The sequence below is a fragment of the Melanerpes formicivorus genome, unplaced genomic scaffold (assembly GCF_026170545.1).
Source record: "Melanerpes formicivorus ecotype bairdi unplaced genomic scaffold, bMelFor1.0.p_v2 SCAF_95, whole genome shotgun sequence".
NCBI classification, from domain to species: Eukaryota; Metazoa; Chordata; class Aves; order Piciformes; family Picidae; genus Melanerpes; species Melanerpes formicivorus.
In genome coordinates, this window is record NW_027142447.1 from 2,071,139 (window position 1) to 2,094,069 (window position 22,931).

The following is a 22,931-nucleotide window of genomic DNA, read 5'->3' on the forward strand; positions in this document are numbered from 1 at the left end:
AAAGCTGGGGAGGGGTCTGGAGCACAGCCCTGTGAGGAGAGGCTGAGGGAGCTGGGGTTGCTTAGCCTGGAGAAGAGGAGACTCAGGGGAGACCTTATTGCTGTCTACAACTACCTGAAGGGAGGTTGTAGCCAGGTGGGGGGTTGGTCTCTTCTCCCAGGCAACCAGCACCAGAACAAGAGGACACAGTCTCAGGCTGTGCCAGGGGAGGTTTAGGCTGGATGTTAGGAAGAAGTTCTTCCCAGAAAGAGAGATTGGCCTTTGGAATGTGCTGCCCAGGGAGGTGGTGGAGTCACCATCCCTGGAGGTGTTCAAGAGGGGATTGGATGTGGCACTTGGTGCCATGGTTTAGTCATGAGGTCTGTGGTGAGAGGTTGGACTTGGTGCTCTTTGAGGTCTCTTCCAACCTTGGTGATTCTGTGATTCTGTGATCTGGTTCTAAGGCTAACAAGGCAACCCTGTGAACAGCCTCCCTGCTTTCTTCCTTTTATGGCAAAAAGAAAAAAAAATATATGAAATGGGACTGTATCTATTTTTAGGTAGATTAAAAAGTTATCCAGACTAGAGAGAGAGCACCTCAAATAAAACTTGAGTGATAGGAAACTGGAGCAACTGCTCAAGACCTGCAAGAATAAAAGGAGGGCAGGAGCCTAGGAAAGCAGTTTTGAAGTGCTGTGAACATTTCACTTCTGCTGCCCTGTCTGATGTATATTTGCATTAAACCACGCTTTGATGTCAGCAAAAAGCCTGTCCCCTGCACCCAAAATCCATGGAGGCCTGGTCATCTGCATGTTTAGTCCCTAGCTAGGATTAAATTATAGTATTTACCTTATTGCCAATGACCCCTCCCCAGTACAGAAGAGGAATCAGGAAGAGAAGACCTACAAGCTGAAATGAAACCAGATTTAATGAAAGCCAAATTAATACCAAAGTAAGTGAGGATGTCCCTGGTGACTGCAGAGAGGTCAGACTAGGTGACCTTTGGAATCATAGGATCAGAGAATCAATAAGGTTGGAAAAGACCTCAGAGATCATCAAGGCCAACCTGTCACCCAACACCTCATGACTAACTAAACCATGGCTTCAAGTGCCACATCCAACCCTTTTTTGAACACCTCCAGGGATGGTGACTCCACCACCTCCCTGGGCAGCACATTCCAAGGGCCAATTACTCTTTCTGGGAAGAACTTTCTCCTCACCTCCAGCCTAAACCTCCCCTGGTGCAGCTTGAGACTGTGTCTTCTTGTTCTGGTGCTGGTTGCCTGGGAGAAGAGACCAACCCCCTCCTGGCTGCAACCTCCCTTCAGGGAAGGTTCCCTTCAAGGAGGTCCCTTCCAGCCCAGGCCTTTCTATGATAAATACAAGATACATGAAGTCACACTCCAGCAAAAGAGCAGCAGCCACCTTACCCAGAAAGGCAGCTCTCAAGAGCAGGAGAAGGTAAGAGGAAACAGGGGGAGAGATAAATAATCCAACAAGAGGCTGCTCCTTCCAGAGTGGATGCTCAGTGTGATGCCCATGGTCTGAGATACTCATGCAGCCAACTCAAATCATCTGTCCTGGATGACTCAGAACTGCTGATGGCCTGCAGCCCATGGCTGGCCTTGGGTTCTCTCCCAGCAAAACCAGGACATCATTCCACAAGCCTGGGTGTGCATTTTACAGCCTAATCATGCAGCAAAAGCCTGGCCAGCAATTGCCACCCACTGTGACACAAGTCTTGCCTCTCCCACTGAAAGCAATCAGACTTACCCAAGTTTGTCCCATCTCCCTCTAGAAATGACACCACCCCCCAGCCCCTTGAAAGATGCCTCAGTAGGGAGTGAACTTCTGAGGCTGTCTAGCTCTGCTTTGACCCAGAATCCTCAGGCTTTGCCATTAGTTGGAGGCAAACATTGAACCTCTGAAAACGCATGGCCAGGAACTAAGAGGAGGATTTGGCAATAGGACCATCATGGAAACTGTTGCCTGCAGAGTTTCCATCAGTATGTCATGGGCTGTTCAGGCTGTAAGTGAAAGCTGGAGAGCAAGTGTGCTCCTAAGTCACCCAGGAGATGGGCGTAATTGCTAAGTAATGCTCATCTTTTGCCCCAGACATTGAAATACTCCATCCATGCAGTGGGGAGAGCTGGTTGGGAAGTGAGCTGCATGCACCAGGAAGGGACATCATCTCCTTCCCACTGGGAGAGGAGCAAGGCTGTCATGGAGCAACTTGCAAGGAGGAGGCCTGATGAGGCCATGTGCCTGATGAGGCCATGTGCCTGCACATCACTTTGGCAGCAGGGGAAGGATCATGGCCCCTGGCAAGCTCTCTGCCAGCCCCTCAGCATGCCTTCTGCAGCAGATCCACGTCAGCCTGGGGGCTGGCATGCACTCAGCTGGCTTGCCTCCATCTGCCTGTCGCTGCCAGTCACAGGGCAGTAGTGACACCTCGGTCAGAGGAGGGGAAGAGGTGAAAGAGTGTGCCACCCAGCCATTCTCCCCCAGCAGCGTGGTGCAGGCGGTGCAGCAAAGCAGCAGCAGGCACTGAGCTCCCCAGGGATGGGGAAGCAGCCCCCATTCCTAGAAAATGAAGAGGAAGGAAGGACTGCTTGCTGGGAAATGCAACAGGATTGTGTGAAAGCCCTGCAGAGGTGCAGGAGGCAGGTCCCACTGGCTGGGAGGCCAAGCAGTGATGGTGGAAGACATCCATCATCTGAGGAGAGCTCTGCCTCCTGCCCCAAACTTTGCACCAGCCTGGGCATGTGCCTCCTGTCCTTCACCCTCCTTAGCATGATAAGCTTTTGACCACTCACCAGCGAGGTCTGGGGCTCAGTAACTGCTGTGGGCAAGGGAGGTTGCAACATGTGCTGCCCTCTGCTTTGGGATCCAAGTGCCAGCAATGCTCTTGGTACCACCTAGGCAAAGAAGGTGCTTCAGAAAAGAGTTTGAATGTCAACCAGAAGCTTTGGCCAGTGCCCCAGGGGAGAGGAGGAGAAGGAGGAGGAGGAGGGAGTCCCACAAGGGCTCACCTCCTTTGCTGCTGAGGAAAGAGGACTTTTCCTCTGGCAGTGCGGATGAGGCTCTGAAACTATTTAGCCTAATGACAGCCTAATCACTGTGATGCCCAAGGGGTTACAAAGAGAGAAGCCCTGATTTAAAAATGCAGTAAATACCTTCTATTTTTGTGAAGCCCTAGTAGGACAGGCTGTGCCTTGGTTCTCTGTATCAGTGAAGCCTGTCTGTTTGCAAGCCCTGCCTGTGTATTCCCATCCTCAACTCCCTCCCTCTTGCTTGCTCCCTCTCTCTCAGATGATGTGGAGTGCCAGCAAGTCCCTCAGTGGTGTCATATCTGTCCTTTTTATTCATTGCAGGGTTTATTTTTAGCCTGAAACAACTGCTTCCTAAAAATGGAGTTCCTAATGACACAGGAGCTGGACACAGCTATGTAAGGTATCCAGGGCTTGGCCTGACAGCTTCTCCTGTCTGTCTCTTTGTTGTGAGCCCAGGACAGCAAGTTTGCTGCTCCCCACCAGCCTCCCAGCGCTTGGGCTGATCACTAGGAAGGCAGCAGAAAGGGAACCTCGCTTTGAACTTCACCTGGAGTCTTTGTTCTCCCCCTTTTCCCAAATTCAGGAGGAGAGGGACATTCACCTGCCCTCTGCTGCACTCCAAGGGCTCCCCTATGAAGGTGCTTTGCTGGATCCTGGCAGGTTTTTACCTGCTTTTCTGCTGCAGAGCAGAAGAGGGACTGAACTTCCCCACCTACGATGGGAAAGACCGAGTGATTGACCTGAATGAGAAGAATTACAAGCAGGCCCTGAAGAAGTATGACATGCTCTGCCTGCTCTTCCATGAGCCCGTGGGCTCTGACAAGGTCTCCCAGAAGCAGTTCCAGATGACAGAGATGGTCCTGGAGGTAAGCACTGCTTCATGTCAGTACCACAGGGATGCTTGGAGATGCGGAGAGGAGGTGTGGGAGAGGACACTCGGAGGGTCTTGTGCAGGGCAGTGTTGAGTGCCTAAAGGTTTAGTGGTTTGTTTTGTTTTAACTTGGATTTAACTCAGCTGCTGAGTTCTGCAAAGACTAAGAAAAAGACTCTGTTGTGCCCTTTGCTGAGAAACTGTCTTTCTGGAGTGTGTGTCAAACCCAGGCAATAGCCAGCACCCTTGCAGACCTTTTCAACATGAACTCAGCTGAGCTTTCCCAAATCTCAGCACTTGGAATGTTTAGATCCTTTCTTAGCCCATGCAAGCCAGCATCCCCCTTGTATTCTGGATCCAGTCCCATTTTGTTTCTTTTAATCCCACTGGCAATAACCAGCCAAGAAGCCTTAACAGACTGTGCTGCAAATGGGTGTCCTAGCTGCCCACCTCAAAAGCTCCCTGTCGGGGCAGCATTCAATCCCTTTTTTGTTCTCCTGGCACTTGCTTGCCCGCTTGGAACCAGTCTGCAGCCCCTTGTTAAGGCAGCCATTCACTTCTCTGCTGAAATGACACCACCAACAACACCACCAGAAAAGTGTTGTTAATTATTTGGTGAAAGACTGATTAATTAATCTTCAGGGAAACAATTCACTGTAAGAATCGTGGAGTAGATTCATAGCATTCTTGAGCGTCGCTGTAATCTAGGCAATCACTCAGCTGGAAGCCTGGGTGGTTAGGTGCTTTTTTTTTTTTCCCCCTTCCAGGAGCTTAAAAAGACTCCTTACCACCTAAAAGACACATTTGGGAAGAAAGTGAGAATTGCAGATGAGGCACTTAGACTTTATTTATCAGACTGAGAGAACAAATGCTTTACACCTCTAGGAGTATAGCAAATGTGAATCAGAAGCTGCAGTTGCTGAGAGCTAGAGCCTGAGACAGTCTACTGTCAAGTTGAGAGTACACCTTGAGCACTGTGTCCAGTTCTGGGCCTCTCAACTCAAGAAGGACATTGAGACTCTTGAACGTGTCCACAGAAGGGCAACAAGGCTGGGGAGAGGCCTTGAGCACAGCCCTGTGAGGAGAGGCTGAGGGAGCTGGGGTTGCTTAGCCTGGAGAAGAGGAGGCTCAGGGGAGACCTCATTGCTGTCTACAACTACCTGAAGGGAGGTTGTAGCCAAGTGGGGGTTGGTCTCTTCTCCCAGGCAACCAGCATCAGAACAAGAGGACACAGTCTCAAGCTGTGCCAGGGGAGGTTTAGGCTGGAGGTAAGGAGAAAGTTCTTCCCAGAGAGAGTTGTTAGCCATTGGAATGTGCTGCCTGGGGAGGTGGTGGAGTCACCATCCCTGGAGGTGTTCAAATAGGGGATTGGATGTGGCACTTGGTGCCATGGTTTAGTTAGTCCTGAGGTGTTGGGTGACAGGTTGGGCTTGATGATCCTTGAGGTCTTTTCCAACCTTATTGATTCTATGATTCTATGACCTCCTCAGTGAGCCTGGCAACAAGGAAGAGTCAAAAACTAACCAGATTTTACTCACCTGTCAGGAAGCAGTTCCTAGATCCAGGTGAACAATAAAATAACAATTGATAAAGGAAGAAAAGAAGAGAAAGAATAAGCCTGAAACTCCTGTTAGAATGTGCAAGTTTGGAAGCATAGCTGCATTTCTACTTAACAGGAGAGCTATTTTATGCTGAATAGATGGCAAGTGATTGCTAAAGATGTATTTATAGAGATCTGCCAGAAGCAGGTATCTGTTGTGCACTATCAGTTTTAGTCCCCATGACATCTATACCCACATTAACAACCAGCCATTATCAAGGGTGTGATGGCTACAACACCATCTGGCTCAAAGCTTTTGTTCTGCAGGGTTAGGACTCCACTGATTTGGTTTCTAATTGCTTTTCTGCCATGGACTTCTTATATGACCTTGGGGAAGAGATTGAGGATTAGATGTGCAGCAGACTTTCCACAGTGGTAGCGCTCCAGTCCTCCCATGCTCAGATACTGGCTAACTGTGCCATGCAGCAACTGGCACCTGTGGCTTTGACCTCAACATTTCCCAGGCACTTGCAATGCTGATTCAGTGCGTGTTTCAACGTTTCACAGCCTTCCCCACCCCCCAAGCTGGGAACTGCAGGAGCAGCAATTCGACAGCTCAAGTACCAGAGTAATCTGCAGACTGAGCACTTCTTTGTCACCTGGGGGAAGCAGGCAGGCAGAGGGTCTCAGAAGGCGACAAAGAAGATAGGACTTGTCTTTTCCTGCATAAGACACAGCACAGGAAGGTGCTAGAGCTCCCCAAATTTGTACTAGCTCAAGCATGGGAGCACTTGTGAAAGGAGTGGAAAGCCAGGTTGTAGTCTGCTCCCTCTTGTGACAGCCTTCATCATTCTTAGCTCAAACCATAATGTGTTGTGTCGTGGGGATCACTCTTGATCTCCTCTGCCAGATGTCATCCAATTGTGGGACTTTGTTGCATGCTCACCAGAACAGAGAGAGGGAAAGAAACATCTGCAGTGGCTCCATGACTGTGCTGTGGAGCCATTAACACCAGGAAGGTGATCTGCCTGGGTCAGCCTCCCTGGAGGCAGTCAGCAGCTGAACCCAGCTCCCTCTTAATGTCAGCAAGTAGTTGGAGTACTAAGCTGCTAGGTAGGCATGGGAGCAGTGACAGGGCCACTCCTCCCACCCAAAGCTGGGAAACATTCAGTCAGGAAGGCTTGTGTATCTAATTTCACTAGAGGGTTCAGGGCTCTGAGTGCTAAAGGTTCTTTGTGCCTGAAATAAGGTACCCAAAAGAGAAACATTCCTTAGTCTTCTCTGCAGGCCAGCTGGGGATTTCCCAGCTAAGGTTGCTGCCTATGGTAAGATGCCTTTCTGGAACATCTCACATTTTTCCATCTTACTGCACTGAAAATTTACCTACTGACTTACAACATGAAATGGTGCTTCCACAGCCTGGGAAACATCATAGAATCATAGAATCAATAAGGTTGGAAAAGACCTCAGAGATCATCAAGTCCAACCTGTCACCCAGCACCTCATGACTAACTAAACCATGGCACCAAGTGCCACATCCAATCCCCTCTTGAACACCTCCAGGGATGGTGACTCCACCACCTCCCTGGGCAGCACATTCCAATGGCTAACAACTCTCTCTGGGAAGAATTTCTCCTCACCTCCAGCCTAAACCTCCCCTGGCACAGCTTGAGACTGTGTCCTCTTGTTCTGGTGCTGGTTGCCTGGGAGAAGAGACCAACCCCCACCTGGCTACAGCCTCCCTTCAGATAGGTGTAGAGAGCAATAAGGTCTCCCCTGAGCCTCCTCTTCTCCAGGCTAAACAACCCCAGCTCCCTCAGATGAAGCCACCACTTTAGGCTTCATTGCAGGGAAAAGATCCACAGCTACAAAGCACCTGAGAAGGGCAAGATGGGTGTAGACAAACACTCCACAAACCAAGAAATAGATCATCCCTTCACCACAAGCATATGTAGCTCATGGTCAGTAATAAGTTCTGCCTGGGGCTTCTCCCACGACTGAGGAGCCCATGAGGCTCTACCTACCTGAGTCATCTGGTGTCTAACAGGGGTTGAGCTCATGTTGGTGATATTTCCTTCCTTCATAGAATCAATAAGGTTGGAAAAGACCTCAGAGATCTTCCAACCTGTCACCCAACACCTCATGACTAACTAAACCATGGCACCAAGTGCCACATCCAATCCCCTCTTGAACACCTCCAGGGATGGTGACTCCACCACCTCCCTGGGCAGCACATTCCAATGGCTAACAACTCTCTCTGTGAAGAACTTAAATAGAATAAATAGAATAAACCAGGTTGGAAGAGACCTTCAAGATCATTGTGTCCAACCTATCATCCAACACCACCTAATGAACTAACCCATGGCACCAAGCACCCTGTCAAGTCTCCTCCTGAACACCTCCAGTGACGGCGACTCCACCACCTCCCCGGGCAGCCCATTCCAATGGGCAATCACTCTCTCTGTGTAAAACTTCCTCCTGACCTCCAGCCTGAACTTCCCCTGGTGCAGCCTGAGACTGTGTCCTCTTGTTCTGGTGCTGGCTGCCTGGGAGAAGAGACCAACCTCTGCCTGTTTACAACCCCCCTTCAGGTAGTTGTAGAGAGCAATAAGGTCACTCCTGAGTCTCCTCTTCTCCAGGCTAAGCAACCCCAGCTCCCTCAGTCTCTCCTCACAGGGCTGTGTTCCAAACCCCTCCCCAGCTTTGTTGCCCTTCTCTGGACTCGTTCCAGCAAGTCAACCTCCTTCCTAAACTGAGGGGCCCAGAACTGGACACAGGACTCAAGGTGTGGCCTAACCAATGCAGTGTACAGGGGCAGAATGACCTCCCTGCTCCTGCTGGCCACACTGTTCTTAATGCAGGCCAGGATGCCATTGGCGCTCCTGGCCGCCTGGGCACACTGCAGGCTCATGTTCAGCCTACCATCAACCAGCACCCCCAGGTCCCTCTCTGCCTGGCTGCTCTCAGCCACTCTGACCCCAGCCTGCAGCACTGCATGGGGTTGCTGTGGCCAATGTGCAGAACCTGGCACTTGGATGTGTTCAATCTCATGCCCTTGGACTCTGCCCATCTGTCCAGCCTGTCAAGGTCTCTCTGCAAAGCCTCTCTACCCTCTAGCAGATCAACTCCTGAACTTAAGACTACTTCAATCTCTTCCCTTCTAAGTTTGTGGAAAATCTGGCTGAAAAAGGCCAATAACTTAAGTGAGGGCAGCTGCCAGGACTGAGAGGGGAGAGAAGAGAATCACCTGGGTCTCATATCCTTAGGAAACCAACCCAAAACCCTGACAGCACACCAGTAAAGGTAAGGACTTTACCAAACTAGAACTATAAACAGCAAACTGAGAAGAAAGTGATATAGAGACAAATTCCTTCCCAAGAAAAAAGCCCAGCATGCAGCACTGACTGATGCTGTCAAAGCACACCAGCTATCAGTCACCAGAAAAGGGATGATATCACTAAGCTGACATTACAATGCAACAGCATGTGGGGGCTTCAGCTCTCTCCACTCAGGCATACTGAGAGCTGTGACTAGATTCATAGAGCCATTTCCTTTGGAAAAGACCTTTAAGATTGTTGAGTCCAACCAGTATCTAACTCTGCCATGTCTGGCACTAAACCTTGTTAAGATCTCATTGCTGTCTACAGCTACCTGAAGGGAGGTTGTAGCCAGGTGGGGGATGGTCTCTTCTCCCAGGCAACTGGCACCAGAACAGTCTCGAGCTGTGCCAGGGGAGGTTTAGGCTGGATGTTAGGGTGAAATTCTTCCCAGCAAGAGAGATTGGCCATTGGAATGTGCTGCCCAGGGAGGTGGTGGAGTCACCATCACTGGAGGTGTTTAGGAAGAGACTGGATGAGGCCCTTGGTGCCATGGTTTAGTTGATTAGATGGTGTTGGGTGATAGGTTGGACTTGATGATCTCAAAGTTCTTTTCCAACCTGTTTAATTCTGTATTCTATTCTGTAAACAGCACCTCAGGTGGCTCAGTTGGTAGCGCATCAGACCCTTAATGGGAAGGTTGTGAGTTCAAGCCTGCAGTGGGCAGTAGTGTCCTCCCTACTCTAGTCATGAGGTCTGTGGTGACAGGTTGGACTCGATGATCTTTGAGGTCCCTTCCAACCTTAGGAATACTGAATACTAAACCACGTCCCTCAGCACTTACATCTCTGTGTCTTCAAAACACTTCCCAGACCTCCTTCCCTCTCCCTCTCATCTCTGAATCTCCCAAATATTGGGATAGTTTTGCTTTCCAGCAGGGCCAGCCCTTGTTTCTAGGAGTCATGTAACAAGGATAATGAGAAGTGGGATTAAAGGCTTTCCTTTTGCACTTGAGAAGCTCTCTCCGTCAGCTGAGGTTGTGTCGTTACTTCCCTGCTGAATGTCACTCAGTCCAGGCTCTGCTGTCATTCTTCCCTGGTTATCCATGTGCATGTGTAAACATTCTTTATAAATAAAAAGAGGTTTGTTAAGGTCATGCCCCTCAGTGCAACAGTGCCCCTGGGACAAAAATTCATGGACAACTACCCTTCTCTGATTAAAGGTAAGAGAAGAGTGACACAGTACTCTCCTTTCCAGATGAGGCCAAGGATGGTGCTGGTCTCTAGCAATAAATTGCAGAACAAAGTCAAACCCCTTAATGTATTTGGCCAATTCTGCAACAGAAGGGAAAATTTATCCCACAAGCTTGGGAATTTAAAACTAGGAGATTACCTTGCATGAGATCCTCCCTGTGTGCAAACAGAACCAGTAGCTACCTGTAGTGTGAGAGGGAGAGATAGATTTTGCATCCAGTAAAAGGCCAAGGTTAAACTGTAAGGTCTAGCTCCCAGTTCACTTGAGAGCAAGGATTTAGTTTCAAGTGTTGAAAACAGAGTAGAGTAGAGTAGAGTAGAGTAGAGTAGAGTAGAGTAGAGTAGAGTAGAATGGAGTGGAGTGGAGTGGAGTGGAGTGGAGTGGAGTGGAGTGGAGTGGAGTGGAATGGAATGGAATGGAATAGAGTAGAGTGGACTGGACTGGACTGGACTGGACTGGAATAGAATAGAATAGAATAGAATAGAATAGAATAGAATAGAATAGAATAGAATAGAATAGAACCAGACCAGGTTGGAAGAGACCTTTGAGATCATTGAGTCCAACCTATCACCCAACACCATCTAATCAACTAAACCATGGCACCAAGCACCCCATCCAGTCTCTTCCTAAACACCTCCATGGCACATGGTGCCATGGTTTAGTTAGTCATGAGGTATTGGGGGACAGGTTGGACTTGATGATCTCTGAGGCCTTTTCCGACCTTACTGAGTCTATGATTCTATGAAGAGCTCCTCAGTTCAGGGCCAAGAATGCCTGCAAAGGGTAACCAGATATGGCCTTGTGCTGTGTTATTAACTGAACCCAAGCTCACAGGGGGCTGCCATGTCTCCAGGTGATATTTTTGTAAGAGATGGCAGAACACAAGAAAAAAATGGTCTGGTGGGAGGCAAATCATTACACATCGACTTGCCTTCCTTCAGAAGAGAGTGACTCTGGGGAAGAGTTTGAGGAGGATGAGGATGGGCTGAATGTGGATTTAGATTATGAAGATGCAGACCTGAACTGTATCAAGTATGTCATGGGAGATGTCACACACCCCAAAGCAGAAGAGGAGGATGCCATCATTGTCCACTGCCTACATGGGACTTAAGACAACAGGAATGTTAATGGAATGGAATGGAATGGAATGGAATGGAATGGAATGGAATAGAATAGAATAGAATAGAATAGAATAGAATAGAATAGAATAGAATAGAATAGAATAGAATAGAATAGAATAGAATAGAATAGAATAGAATAGAATAGAATAGAATTAACCAGGTTGGAGAAGACCTTCAAGATCCTCAAGTCCAACCTCTCACCCAACACCATCTAATCGACTAAACCATGGCACCAGGAACCCCATCCAGTCTCCTCCTGAACACCTCCAGGGATGGTGACTCCACCACCTCCCTGGGCAGCACATTCCAATGGGGGACAAGGAGGCTGAACTGTTCCTACCAGCTCAGTAGTTTCTAATTTCCTTCCAGACCAAAACAATTTGGCCAGGCATTGGAATAGGGAGGTGATGGGGTCACTGTCCCTGCACATGCTCAAGGCATACGTGGACATGACACTTCAGAACATGGATTAATGGTCATGGTGGTCTAAGGTTGAAGGTTGGACTCAATGTTCTTAAAGGTGTCTTCCAACCAAAAATAATTTTCTGTGATTCTAGGGTCTCAGAAGGAAAGCAGCTTGATTTTCTTTAGATCCTGGGGTTAGAGCTGGTCTCTGCACTGAGAACTGCTGTTAGTACACCTCTCTCTGACCATATTTCCACAGCTGAGAAAGGTGCCTGTCAAAGAGTGGCATGGCATTGAGAGCAGGGTGTTATGCTAGGTGGTGGTCTTGCATCCAGTTCAAACTCCCTGGTGGAAGCTGACAGAGGGAGAGAAAGAAATTGGGTAATAACAGGCAAAGCAGCCTCATAAATTGCTTTTGGACACTGTTGAAGCTCAGGGGAGACCTTCTTACTGTCTACAACCACCTGAAGGGAGGTTGTAGCCAGGTGGGGGTTGGTCTCTTCTCCCAGGCAACCAGCACTAGAACAAGAGGAGGCCAAGAATGTGAATTCATCTGTGTAACATAGAATCATAGAATCAGTAAGGTTGGAAAAGACCTCAGAGATCATCAAGTCCAACCTGTCAGCCAACACCTCATGACTAAATAATCCATGGCTTCAAGTGCCACGTCCAATCCCCTCTTGAACACCTCCAGGGATGGTGACTCCACCACCTCCCTGGGCAGCACATTCCAATGGCCAATAACTCTCTCAGTGAAGAACTTTCTCCTCACCTCCAGCCTAAACATCCCCTTGAGGACAGAGCTTGAGACTGTGTCCTCTTGCTCTGGTGCTGCTTGCCTGGGAAAACAGACCAACCCCCTCCTGGCTACAACCTTCCTTCAGGTAGTTGTAGAGAGCAAGAAGGTCTCCCCTGAGCCTCCTCTTCTCCAGGCTAACCAACCCCAGCTCCCTCAGCCTCTCCTCACAGGGCTGTGCTCAAGGCCTCTCCCCAGCCTCATTGTCCTTCTCTGGACACGTTCAAGAGTCTCAATGTCCTTCTTAAATTGAGGGGCCCAGAACTAGATACAGTACTCAAGGTGTTGCCTAAGACCTTGAGTACTGTCTTGTACTTGTCCTGTACAATGTGTCTACCTACCCCAGAAAACTGTGTCAAGGGACTGTCTCATGAACATGCCCAGACTAAAATCTGTGCTGAGTACAGGGGCACAATGACTTCCTTGCTCCTGCTGGCTACACTATTCCTGATGCAGGCCAGGATGCCTTGGCCTTCTTGACCGCCTGGGCACTCTGCTGGCTCATGTTAGGCTGGCTGTCAATCAGTTCCCCTCCATCCATCTGTTGTAGACAACCTCTGTAGGTGCCATGCTTGAGCTTAAGCCACACAGGCTCTTTCTGTGCCACTCCTGCCTTCAGAAATGCCATTGATGAAATGTTGCAAACACCATCCTCTCAAGTCTTGCCTCCCCTGCAACACTGGGAAGCCAACTGGCTTGGCAAAAAAAGTGCCAGCAAGGGCTGTCAGTGCCTTCCTGCTGGGATGGCTCCTGGGAGGCAGGGTTTCACTCTTGTCTAATGAAGTGCCCTTGCCTCATGCTGAGTGAGTGGCCTCATTCTCTGGACGTGTGTGGTGTTTATAGTCATCATTCAACATTCTCTGCCCCCAGCCTTGGCATTTCTCAGGAGCCTGCCCACGGGCTGGGGCAGCTGTCACTCTGCAAGGCAGACTGGGTGTGGGTGGCCCATGCCATGATTGCCCACCATGACCTTACTCCAGAGCTTGACCTTCCTGTGCCCTTCATCTAAAGCCAAGCTAATCAAAGCCTGTGACTATCCTTCCTTCAAGCTGGAACTTCATTTGTGGGGAGAATGGAGAGGGGATGTGATAATTCTCTTTAAACACCCAAGAGGCAGAAGAGCTATTTCAGCACAAAGCCTAGGGACAAATGGGCTATGAATAAACCAAGTCTGGAAACTAGGAAGTCCCTAATCACCACAGGAGGAAGACCCCAAGGGGGAAACAGCCCGATGAGTTTTAAATGGACAGCAATCAGGTTGTGACAAAGATCGAATGACACAGTCCTGGGTGTGATGACCAAAGGTGGCATTTTGCAGCCCCTGCCCCTAAATATCAGGCACCCAGGCAAGAATTCCGTGGCCTAGGAAAGAAGTGACTTACCAAGGGCCAAGTTCTCCTGGTTTATTTTCCTTTGCACGTTGGGATTTACCTACATACCTGAGACAAAACCTTGCCCAAGGAAATAGAACGAGCAGTGATGATGAAGAACTCGATTCCTGGGGAGGGGTGTGCAGAGCAAACAGTCCCTCCTCCCCTCCCCAGCCCCCCAGGAGGGCCAGCGTTCCCTCCCAAACACTGCTGATGGTGCTCATTCCTGCATGCTCTCTGGCACAGCTTAGTGAAGACCAGCTGCTGTACATGATACCTGCTTTTTCCAGGAACTCTGTCCAGCCCTAGCAGGAGGTGGCCTGCTGTCAGCTCGCAGACCTCGGACACCTCCAACCCTGTGCAGAGGAGGCTGCATATTTATAAAGCTTGCCTCAGTTCTTATTTCTCTGTGCTTACTCCTTGGGTAAAAGGCTTTTTCTTATCTCAAGGACTCCTCCATTCCTGCAGGCCCCCCACTTGCTGATCCTTCCTGTGGAGCAGAGTTGGGGGGCTTCTGGCTCCCACCTGCAGCATCCTGGACTTTGCAAGGTTTCAGAGGTTCTGATTCACACACACTTCATAGTATCATAGTATCATTCAGGGCTGGAAGGGATCACAAAGATCATCTAGTTCCAACCCCCCTGCCATGGGCAGGGACACCCCACACTAGATCAGCCTGGCCAGAGCCTCATCCAGCCTGGTCTTAAACACCTCCATGGACGGGGCCTCGACCACTCCCCTGGACAAACCATTCCAGGGTCTCAGAAACTCAAGAAATCTGTCTTGTTACTGGGAGATGGAGGTGTAGGAATGTCATGGACAAGTGAACAGAATAAATATCAAGCGTACTTCCCTTCTCCAGCAGCTAATCATAGAATCATAGAATCAATAAGGTTGGAGAAGACCTCAAAGATCATCAAGTCCAACCTGTCACCCAACACCTTATGACTACTAAACCATGACAGCAAGTGCCACGTCCAATCTCCTCTTGAACACCTCTAGGGACGGGGACTCCACCATCTCCCTGGGCAGCACATTCCAATGGCCAATTATTCCTCCTGTGAAGAACTTTCTCCTCATTTCCAGCCTAAACTTCCCCTGGTGCAGCTTGAGACTGTGTCCTCTTGTTCTGGTGTTGCTTGCCTGGGAAAACAGACCAACCCCCTCCTGGCTACAACCTCCCTTCAGGTAGTTGTAGAGAGCAATAAGGTCACCCCTGAGCCTCCTCTTCTCCAGGCTAAGCAATCCCAGCTCCCTCAGCCTCTCCTCACAGGGCTGTGCTCGAGGCCTCTCCCCAGCCTTGCTGCCCTTCTCTGGACACATTCAAGAGAAAGTAAGAAGCCAGCTTGTGCCCTGCATGGGCTTCATGGCAGCGTCTAGCTTTTGCTTTCAAAGCAGGTTGTCTCTGGCCAGGAAGACAAGAAGGCAGTGATGGCTTCCCTTTTGTCAGGAACAGGCTGTAGATTGCACCTCTGGTCTCTGCTTTGATGAAGGAGCGTTTAGCAGGGTGATCCCCAGACATCATCCCAGACTCCACAGCCTGGGTCAGCAAATGCACACACACACACACCCCCTGGGCTGCCCTTGGTGTGCAAGCTGCCCAGCTGAGTTGGCAAAACATCTGTGATGCAATGAAAGTGAGCAGGGGCTGGGAGCAGCAGCAGGTGGTCCCTTCACCCGTGGGTGCTCGGTGGCACGGGCATCAGCCCCGGTCAGCTCACGGCTGGGGAGGCTGCACTTTGGCTTGCAGCATGCTAAAATTAGGGATGCTCAGTGCAGATAAAAATACTGCCCTAGCTATGTGAAACCTTTAGGGAGGCAGCCAAAGAGTACATCGTATGTACTGCCAGGCTGAGTGGCAATTAAAGCCCCAGGGTGGCTTTCTTGGAGTGTTACCTGTGAAAGCTACCTCCGCAGGAGTGACCTTTGGGGTTTCCGTATTTGGGGACTTGCCTTTCAGACTAAGAAGCAGCAGTTTCTGAGAGGACAGATTCAGCAATAAATAGCCTCTCCAGGCTGCTCAGGTGGTGGAAAAGGGCAGGAAGGTGAGACCAACGTGCTCTTTCCTGTCTTCTTCTGCCAGCCAGCAGGGTGACTTCTCTAGTGGCAGCTGCTCAGCAAGCTTCTGGCCCTTCACTTTGATAACTTCAGGACCAGCCTGAATTATGCAAGAACCTGAAATGTTAGTAGTGGGGCATGCAAGGGAATGTTAGAAGTCATGGTATAGCATTAGGAAGGAGACATAACCTCCTCTGCTCTCCAGCAAACTGCCCACCAGCTTGAACGGCAGAGAAGCAAACAGTAGCATGAAGGCATGAGTCCTGCATAGAGATCAGAAGGGGTTTTGGGGGAAATACCCTAAATATTTGCCATCTCCTCCTGCTTTTTATGAAAATAAACACCTAACATTTGGGGATATAAAATCATCAGCATCAGCATCATCACATCAACCTGGTTCTGACAGCTTTAAAGGATTTAGGAGACAAACAGTGGGGAAGACACTCCCCTATCATCTTCTGTTGCTCTCCTCTCCGTGTTGCTTGAGTTTTATTCTTCCACCTCTGCCAGCCAGCCACACAGAAAGCTCCCCATGCTGAGGAATTTACTCATGATAGCTCTCACAGAGGCCCAAATGCCCCCAGTGCTTTGCCTCCCAGCCTGAGCAGCTGTGGAAGATAAGCGGGTGCTAGGAAAGTGGAAAGAAAGTCCAGGCCAGGAAGCCACAATGTCACTCCACAGACACCACACTCCACAGACTTCACACCATGACACCCACCCCTCCCACTCCCATTTGTAGCCTTCTCTGTTGGATTTGCTCTGCCATTTAGCAGCAAAACTGCCACCAGGTGCCAGGTTTGCCCCAGCGTTGTCCGCAGCTGGAATAGGTGTGCAGTCGGGCAGCCTGTTATGGCACAGCTGCTCCATGACCCTGTGAAGCTTTCCAGCATCACACCTAGGTTCAGGTAGGTGTGAAGCTGAGCTGTCCTGGCAGGGAGTTGTTTCCCTCCATCCCCATTATTCAGATTGCCTGTAACTGTTGCATCCCTCCGAGATGAGGTGATGGCTGCTTACTTGGCAGTACCTCCAGCTTCACTTTGGGCTGGCATCTCTCACACACCCCAGAGTATCATAGTATAGTATCATAGTATCATAGAATCAGTCAGGGTTGGAAGGGACCACAAGGAGCATCTAGTTCCAACCCCCCTGCCATGGGCAGGGACACCCCACACTAGATAAGCCTGGCCACAGCCTCAGCCAGCCTGCTCTTAAACACCTCCAGGGATGGGGCCTCAACCACCTCCCTGGACAACCCATTCCAGGGCTTCACCACTCTCATGGGGAAGAACTTCCTCCTCCCCTCCAGCCTCAATCTCCCCACCTACAGCTTCATTCCATTCCCCCTAGTCCTATCACTACCTGAGATCCTGAGCAGTCCCTCCCCAGCCTTCCTGTAGCCCCCTTCAGATACTGGAAGGCCACAATTAGGTCACCTGGGAGCCTTCTCTTCTCCAGACTGAACAGCCCCAACTCCTTCAGTCTGTCCTCATAGGAGAGGTGCTCCAGCCCTCTGCTCATCCTCGTGGCCAGAGCCTCATCCAGCCTGGTCTTAAACAGGGGCCATGCACTCCCTCATGCTTATACAAATTCAAGTACAGCTATTACCTGAGGGAAGGGGGAGAAAAGAGGAGTGCCCCCAAGCTCACACCTCCTTCTCCCAGTGCTGCACAGGGCATGGCTTGTGGTCCTGTGGCTAGAAAATGTGCATTGTAAAGGCTTTGTGCATGACAGGAAGGCTGCAAAATGTGCATGGGAAATGAGCTTACAAGTCATTGGGATTTTTGCTCACACTTTCAGCCAGCTCTGCTTGCCTAATGATCCTGCTGTACCTTAGGGACTGCATGACCAGTTAGGTCCAGTTCTTCCAGGGCAGTTTCTCCCTTCCACCTCCCCATGCAGCTGTTGGAGCTAAATTACCCACTATAGAGGCTGACACAAAGGCAAAGGCTTTGGCTGGCCAAGACTTCAAGTGATATGAATTTAAAGGGAGGAGGAGGGGCTGTGTTCTTACATTACAACTGCTTCTGTCCCAAGGTCCTGAGCCAAGAGGATTGTCAAGATTAGAAACTCTATCTGCATTCAAATCCCACTAGCATTATGGAATCAGAAAATACTGTAAGGGGATATATAAATGCTTGATACTGTAATGAGCAGAGGGCAACTAGCCAAACCCCTGTGCCTCTGGCACACTCTGTATTTTGCTACCTTACAGGCTTCAAATATAGGTGTGGGAATACATCCTCACCTAAGCACTGGTCAGACTCACCTGATGGAGGGGAAAGAGGAAAGCAATGCTCAGCCTCTGCATAACTTGCACTTGAAAAAGCCACCATGGGTTCTGAGACACTGCAAAGTTCTAGGCACTGCCAAGTGGAAAGAGCTTCCAAGAGCCTCATGTTGCATAAAAATGTGCCCAGTGTGAGACCTCAGTGCTCTACAGATGGGTACAGGCTGTACCCCTCACCAGATTATCTCACCAGCATGAATGTCCCAGCAAAGGAGGTGGACTTACCCACAGCTTCATCCCTGCAGGTGCACACACATGCTGTACACATGCAGTCTCCCATAGACACACACTGTTCACACAGAATCAAGGGCTGGAAGGGACTCCCCTAAGCCTAGTCTGACCCTTCTGCTAATGCAGGTTTGCCTAGATTCAGATGCACAGGAACATGTCCAGGCAGGTTTGGAAAGTCTTCAATGAAGGAGACTCCACAACCTCTCTGGGCAGCCTGGTCCAGTGTTTCACCACTGGAAAGTCTTCAGTGAAGGAGACTCCACAACCTCTCTGGGCAGCCTGGTCCAGTGTTCCACCACGGGAAAGTCTTCAGTGAAGGAGACTCCACAACCTCTCTGGGCAGCCTGGTCCAGTGTTTCACCACTGGAAAGTCTTCAGTGAAGGAGACTCCACAGCCTCTCTGGGCAGCCTGGTCCAGTGCTTTACCACCCTCAAAGGGAAGAAGTTTCTCCTTAAGTTCAAGTGAAACCTCCTGTGTTCTAGCCTGCACCTCCTGCCCTGTCACTGGGCACCACTGACAAGAGCCCAGCCCCATCCTCTCAACCTCCACCCTTCAGGTATTTATGAACATTGATAAGATCCCCCCCCAGCAAGTCTCTTTTCCAGGCTAAAGAACTGCAGGTCTCTCAGCCTCTCCTTGTAAGAGGATTTGACATCTGTTACACATCTCTTGGGATGAGCCTGCTCAGAGGAACACCTCCAAACACTCTCTACCCACAGCACATACACCTTCTAGAGACAGTCTGGCTAGACACAGTGATGTGAGCCCTGCCACGCCAGCAGGCACACTTCCAGTGCTACTGTAACCTTTCATGCCTTGAGATCTAATGAAATGCACACTCCCACAGCATCACACACAGAGACTTTCATCCCATCCCTCACTCTTTCTGGACACATTTACTCTTTCCCAGCACCCACTGCCCTCTGAGGAGAGCCACCTTGCAGATGCTGCGTGCTGACATACGTCACTCCTGATCAATGCCTGATCTGTTGCAACCATCTCCACTCCCCCCCCACCTGCTTGTCTATAGCAGCTGTTGTGGCTTTTCTGCACATTTTTGAGCTGCTTCTAATACCCCCAAGACACTCAAACCATCTCCTGTGTGCAGGAGTCAAGAACTACTGAGCTTAAAGTGCCTTAACATCAGGATGTGGCCAACCTACTTTTAGGTGATTGGCTAGTGGCTTGATGATCTTAGCTCGTGACCTGATGATCTTTGAGGTCTCTTCCAACCTTATTGATTGATTCTATGATTCTAGTTGGAGTATGGATTGGACATGACTGAACAGTCTTCTTCCCTTGAACTTTCTGTGTTTTACCTCTGGTTACAATGCAGCCAGAGCCTCAAATGCTGTTCCTAAGGAACCTCTTGCTTGTCTACACAGCTGCCAACAAGAGGGAACAGGCTGACAATGTCCTCAAAAGCTGATGATCCTACAGGCTCCATCCATTTGTCTCTTAAAGGCAGATCCCTACAATGGGGAACAGAGAACAGCTTCTCTCCCCACTGCCCACTTGCAGATGTCTAGGAAACTCACAGGAGGTATCCATCCTTCCTTGCATTGTTGGGTACCAACTGCTCTCAGGTGCTCTCACATGGACACTTATGACCTGAACCAGGAGATGGAATGCCAGATTGGTGGCAGACCAGTGATCCAATTGCCTTTTCAATTGATAGAATAGAGTGGAATAGAGTGGAATAGAATAGAATAGAATAGAATAGAATAGAATAGAATAGAATAGAATAGAATAGAATAGAGTGGAATAGGGTAGAATAGAATAGAATAGAATAGAATAGAATAGAATAGAATAGAATAGAATAGAATAGAATAGAATAGAATAGAATAGAATAGAATAGAATAGAATAGAATAGAATAGAATAGAATAGAATAGAATAGAATGGAATAAAGTGGAATAGAATAGAACAGAATTAACCAGATTGGAAAAGACCTTCACAATCATCAAGTCCAACCTATCACCCAACACCATCTTATCAACTAAACCTGTGCCAACACAGACCAGGGCTGTGCCCCATTCAGGTGGTATCCACTGTAAGCACATGCCCTGAACATGCAGCCTCACCTTTATTTCAAAGCACTGGTAGGGAGCAAGGAAAGAGCAGTGAGTCCCTCTTGCTTGCATGACACAAGCACCTCTTTGGCCTCACAAGCTGGCATTTCCCAATAAAGACAACAGCCCAGGTAGCCAAGGGGGGATCAAGGTCATGGTGCTATTGGGGAGGGTGGTGGAGAATAAGGCCTTTTGGAGGGCTTTGGTACAGTTCTGGGTGGAAGGGAGAAGATAGCCATGGTCTCCATCACTCCCCTTTGCCCAAGCCAGTTCTCTGAGCCTTTATCACCAGGGCAGCTGCCTCTCATAGGATCAATAAGGTTGGAAAAGACCTCAAAGATCATCAAGTCCAACCTGTCACCCAATACCTCATGACTACTGAACCATGGCACCAAGTGCCACATCCAATCCCCTCTTGAACACCTCCAGGGGCGGTGACTCCACCACCTCCCTGGGCAGCACATTCCAATGGCTAACAACTCTCTCTGGGAAGAACTTTCTCCTCACCTCCAGCCTAAACCTCCCCTGGTGCATCCTTCAGGATTTCAAGGAAGGCCTGGATGCTACCAGCACAGGGAGCTGGTCAGACCCATGACACCCTGGTGTGCAGGCAAGGGGGCTGCCCCACACTTTTGCTCCCCAGTGCCTTTAAATCACCACTCACTCTTGCAGCAGCCGGGCACAGGCAGAGGTTATTTATAGCAGGGGAGACAAGGGGCCGCACGTCCGTGGGGGCAGCGTCACTGGGTGACATTTGAACTGGCTTTGGGGCTGGGGGAGGGTGCCCAAATGGGCCCTGAGGGAGGGTGTTCCTCATAAATCATCCCTCCATCTTTCTGCCACAGCTTTTCTTCTGCCTCCCTCCAGCCTCCCATGTCTGAGTGCAGGCAGCTGTGCCCTAATAGGGACATTCCTGTCTCTGAGGCCCCCAGTTCCTTGTCCCCATTACTCCGCTCCCTTCTAGCAGGGCTGGGAGGAGGGACAGCTAGGAAACCATCAGCATCAGAGGCATTTGTGGAGCACAGAAGGAGAGGGAGGAGGAGGGGGCTCTTACAGCTGCTTGTTGACCTCAGAGCATCACTACCACCTTGTAGGGTCTCTGTCATGCCTGTGGTGGGGCTAAGCCAGTCATCTGGTGGGTAAAGGGGCTTATTTCCCGGGGTCACTGCATCTCTGTGGAGCCCATCTGGAATTCACAGGGTCTCACCCGGGGCCGCTCCCTCCGCGGGGCACTTGCAGAGCGTCTCTCCTTTCCTCACAGATCTATTTTCACAAAACAGGCAGAAACTCGATCTCTGCAAGAGGCCCCTTCATCAAGCCTGGGGGGACCGGGGGCAGTGCTTCCCTGAAGCTTCAGGAGGCGACACGAGCAGGAGGCAAACACGAGCACAGCTGGGATGAGGCTCGTTCCTTAAGGAAAAAGATGGAACCAGGAACAGGGGGTGACTGAAGCCTGAGCATGAGACATGACTCAAAGCATTCTGTAGGAGAGGGGACTGCTCCTGCAAAGCCAGCAGACTGCTTTATTTCTCCAGGCTCCTGCCCTGGCCATCCCAATAGATGTACGAAGGAACCGTGCTGCCGCGGTGTCCTGCATCCCCTCCGGTCTCCAGCCACTGCTGCCTGGCACCAAGCACTTCCAGAGTTCAAATGTCCATGGTGCCCACACCTCACACTCCCCTCCCACTCAGGAAGTCAGGTTTTGGGTTGTGTTGGTGGCACAGATCTTTCTCCCAGCTGTGCCCCCTGCTTTGGTGTCCCCAGTTTGGTCAGGAGCCATCCCCCAGTGCCAAAGTGTCAAGCAGCAGTTAACAGCTTGTGGTATCACCAGCGAACTCAGGGCTGGGACATAGTGGGAAGAAACGCAACCCTTGTGACCTCTGGGCAGTGTTATCTCAGTGGGAAGGTAGCATGTGATGCATCCCAGTCATTGGTGCTGTTTGAAGGCAGAATATGGGTCACTTGTGTCTGTCATGCCATGCTAGCAGTGCACGGTGCCCTTTAGATACCCTCTGGTGTAAATGCTGCTAATGCTGGGTTCTCTTCTTCCTTCCACAGCTGGCAGCTCAGGTCCTGGAGCCCAGGAGCATTGGCTTTGGGATGGTGGACTCCAAAAAGGATGCCAAACTTGCCAAAAAGTTAGGTGAGTCCCATGTGTGATGTCTGTGGAATAGCTTGGAGAGAGCACAGAAGGATGCCCAACAGCCAACCCCACAGAGGACAGACAAATCCTTGTCATGAGGATGATAGTGGCAACTGCACACTGACCACTTACCCACCCAAACACAGGGGTAAGGATGAAAGGAATGAGCTGAGCCCCTTTCACTGAAAAGTCTTCCTGGCTGAGGGTGCCAAAACAAAGCTATACAGCTGAAAAAGAAAGCCACTTCATGTCGTAGTGATGGCAGAGTGGAAGCTCACAGCTTGCTGAGCAGGTGCCATGGAGTGCACACACACAGGTCTGACACAGCAGCGCAGAACCAAAATCGACAGGCTGATCACATAGGACCCCAAATGTCACCAGCCTCAAGGCAGAGTGACCCCTGGCCCTGCATCCAGTTCTGGAGCCCCTATTACA

General features: G+C 50.0%; 1 protein-coding gene across 1 annotated transcript in view; it reads left to right on the top strand.

The window, feature by feature from the left end:
- Positions 1-3,486: 3,486 nt before the first annotated feature.
- LOC137455305 (calsequestrin-2) overlaps positions 3,487-22,931 on the top strand; it is a 52,766-nt gene continuing 33,321 nt past the window's right edge. Inside the window, exons 1-2 of the mRNA XM_068166005.1 lie at positions 3,487-3,898; positions 22,412-22,496. Of these exons, the coding sequence (XP_068022106.1) occupies positions 3,665-3,898; positions 22,412-22,496 (319 nt within the window). The 5' untranslated portion in view covers positions 3,487-3,664. The remainder of the gene's footprint in view (positions 3,899-22,411; positions 22,497-22,931) is intronic.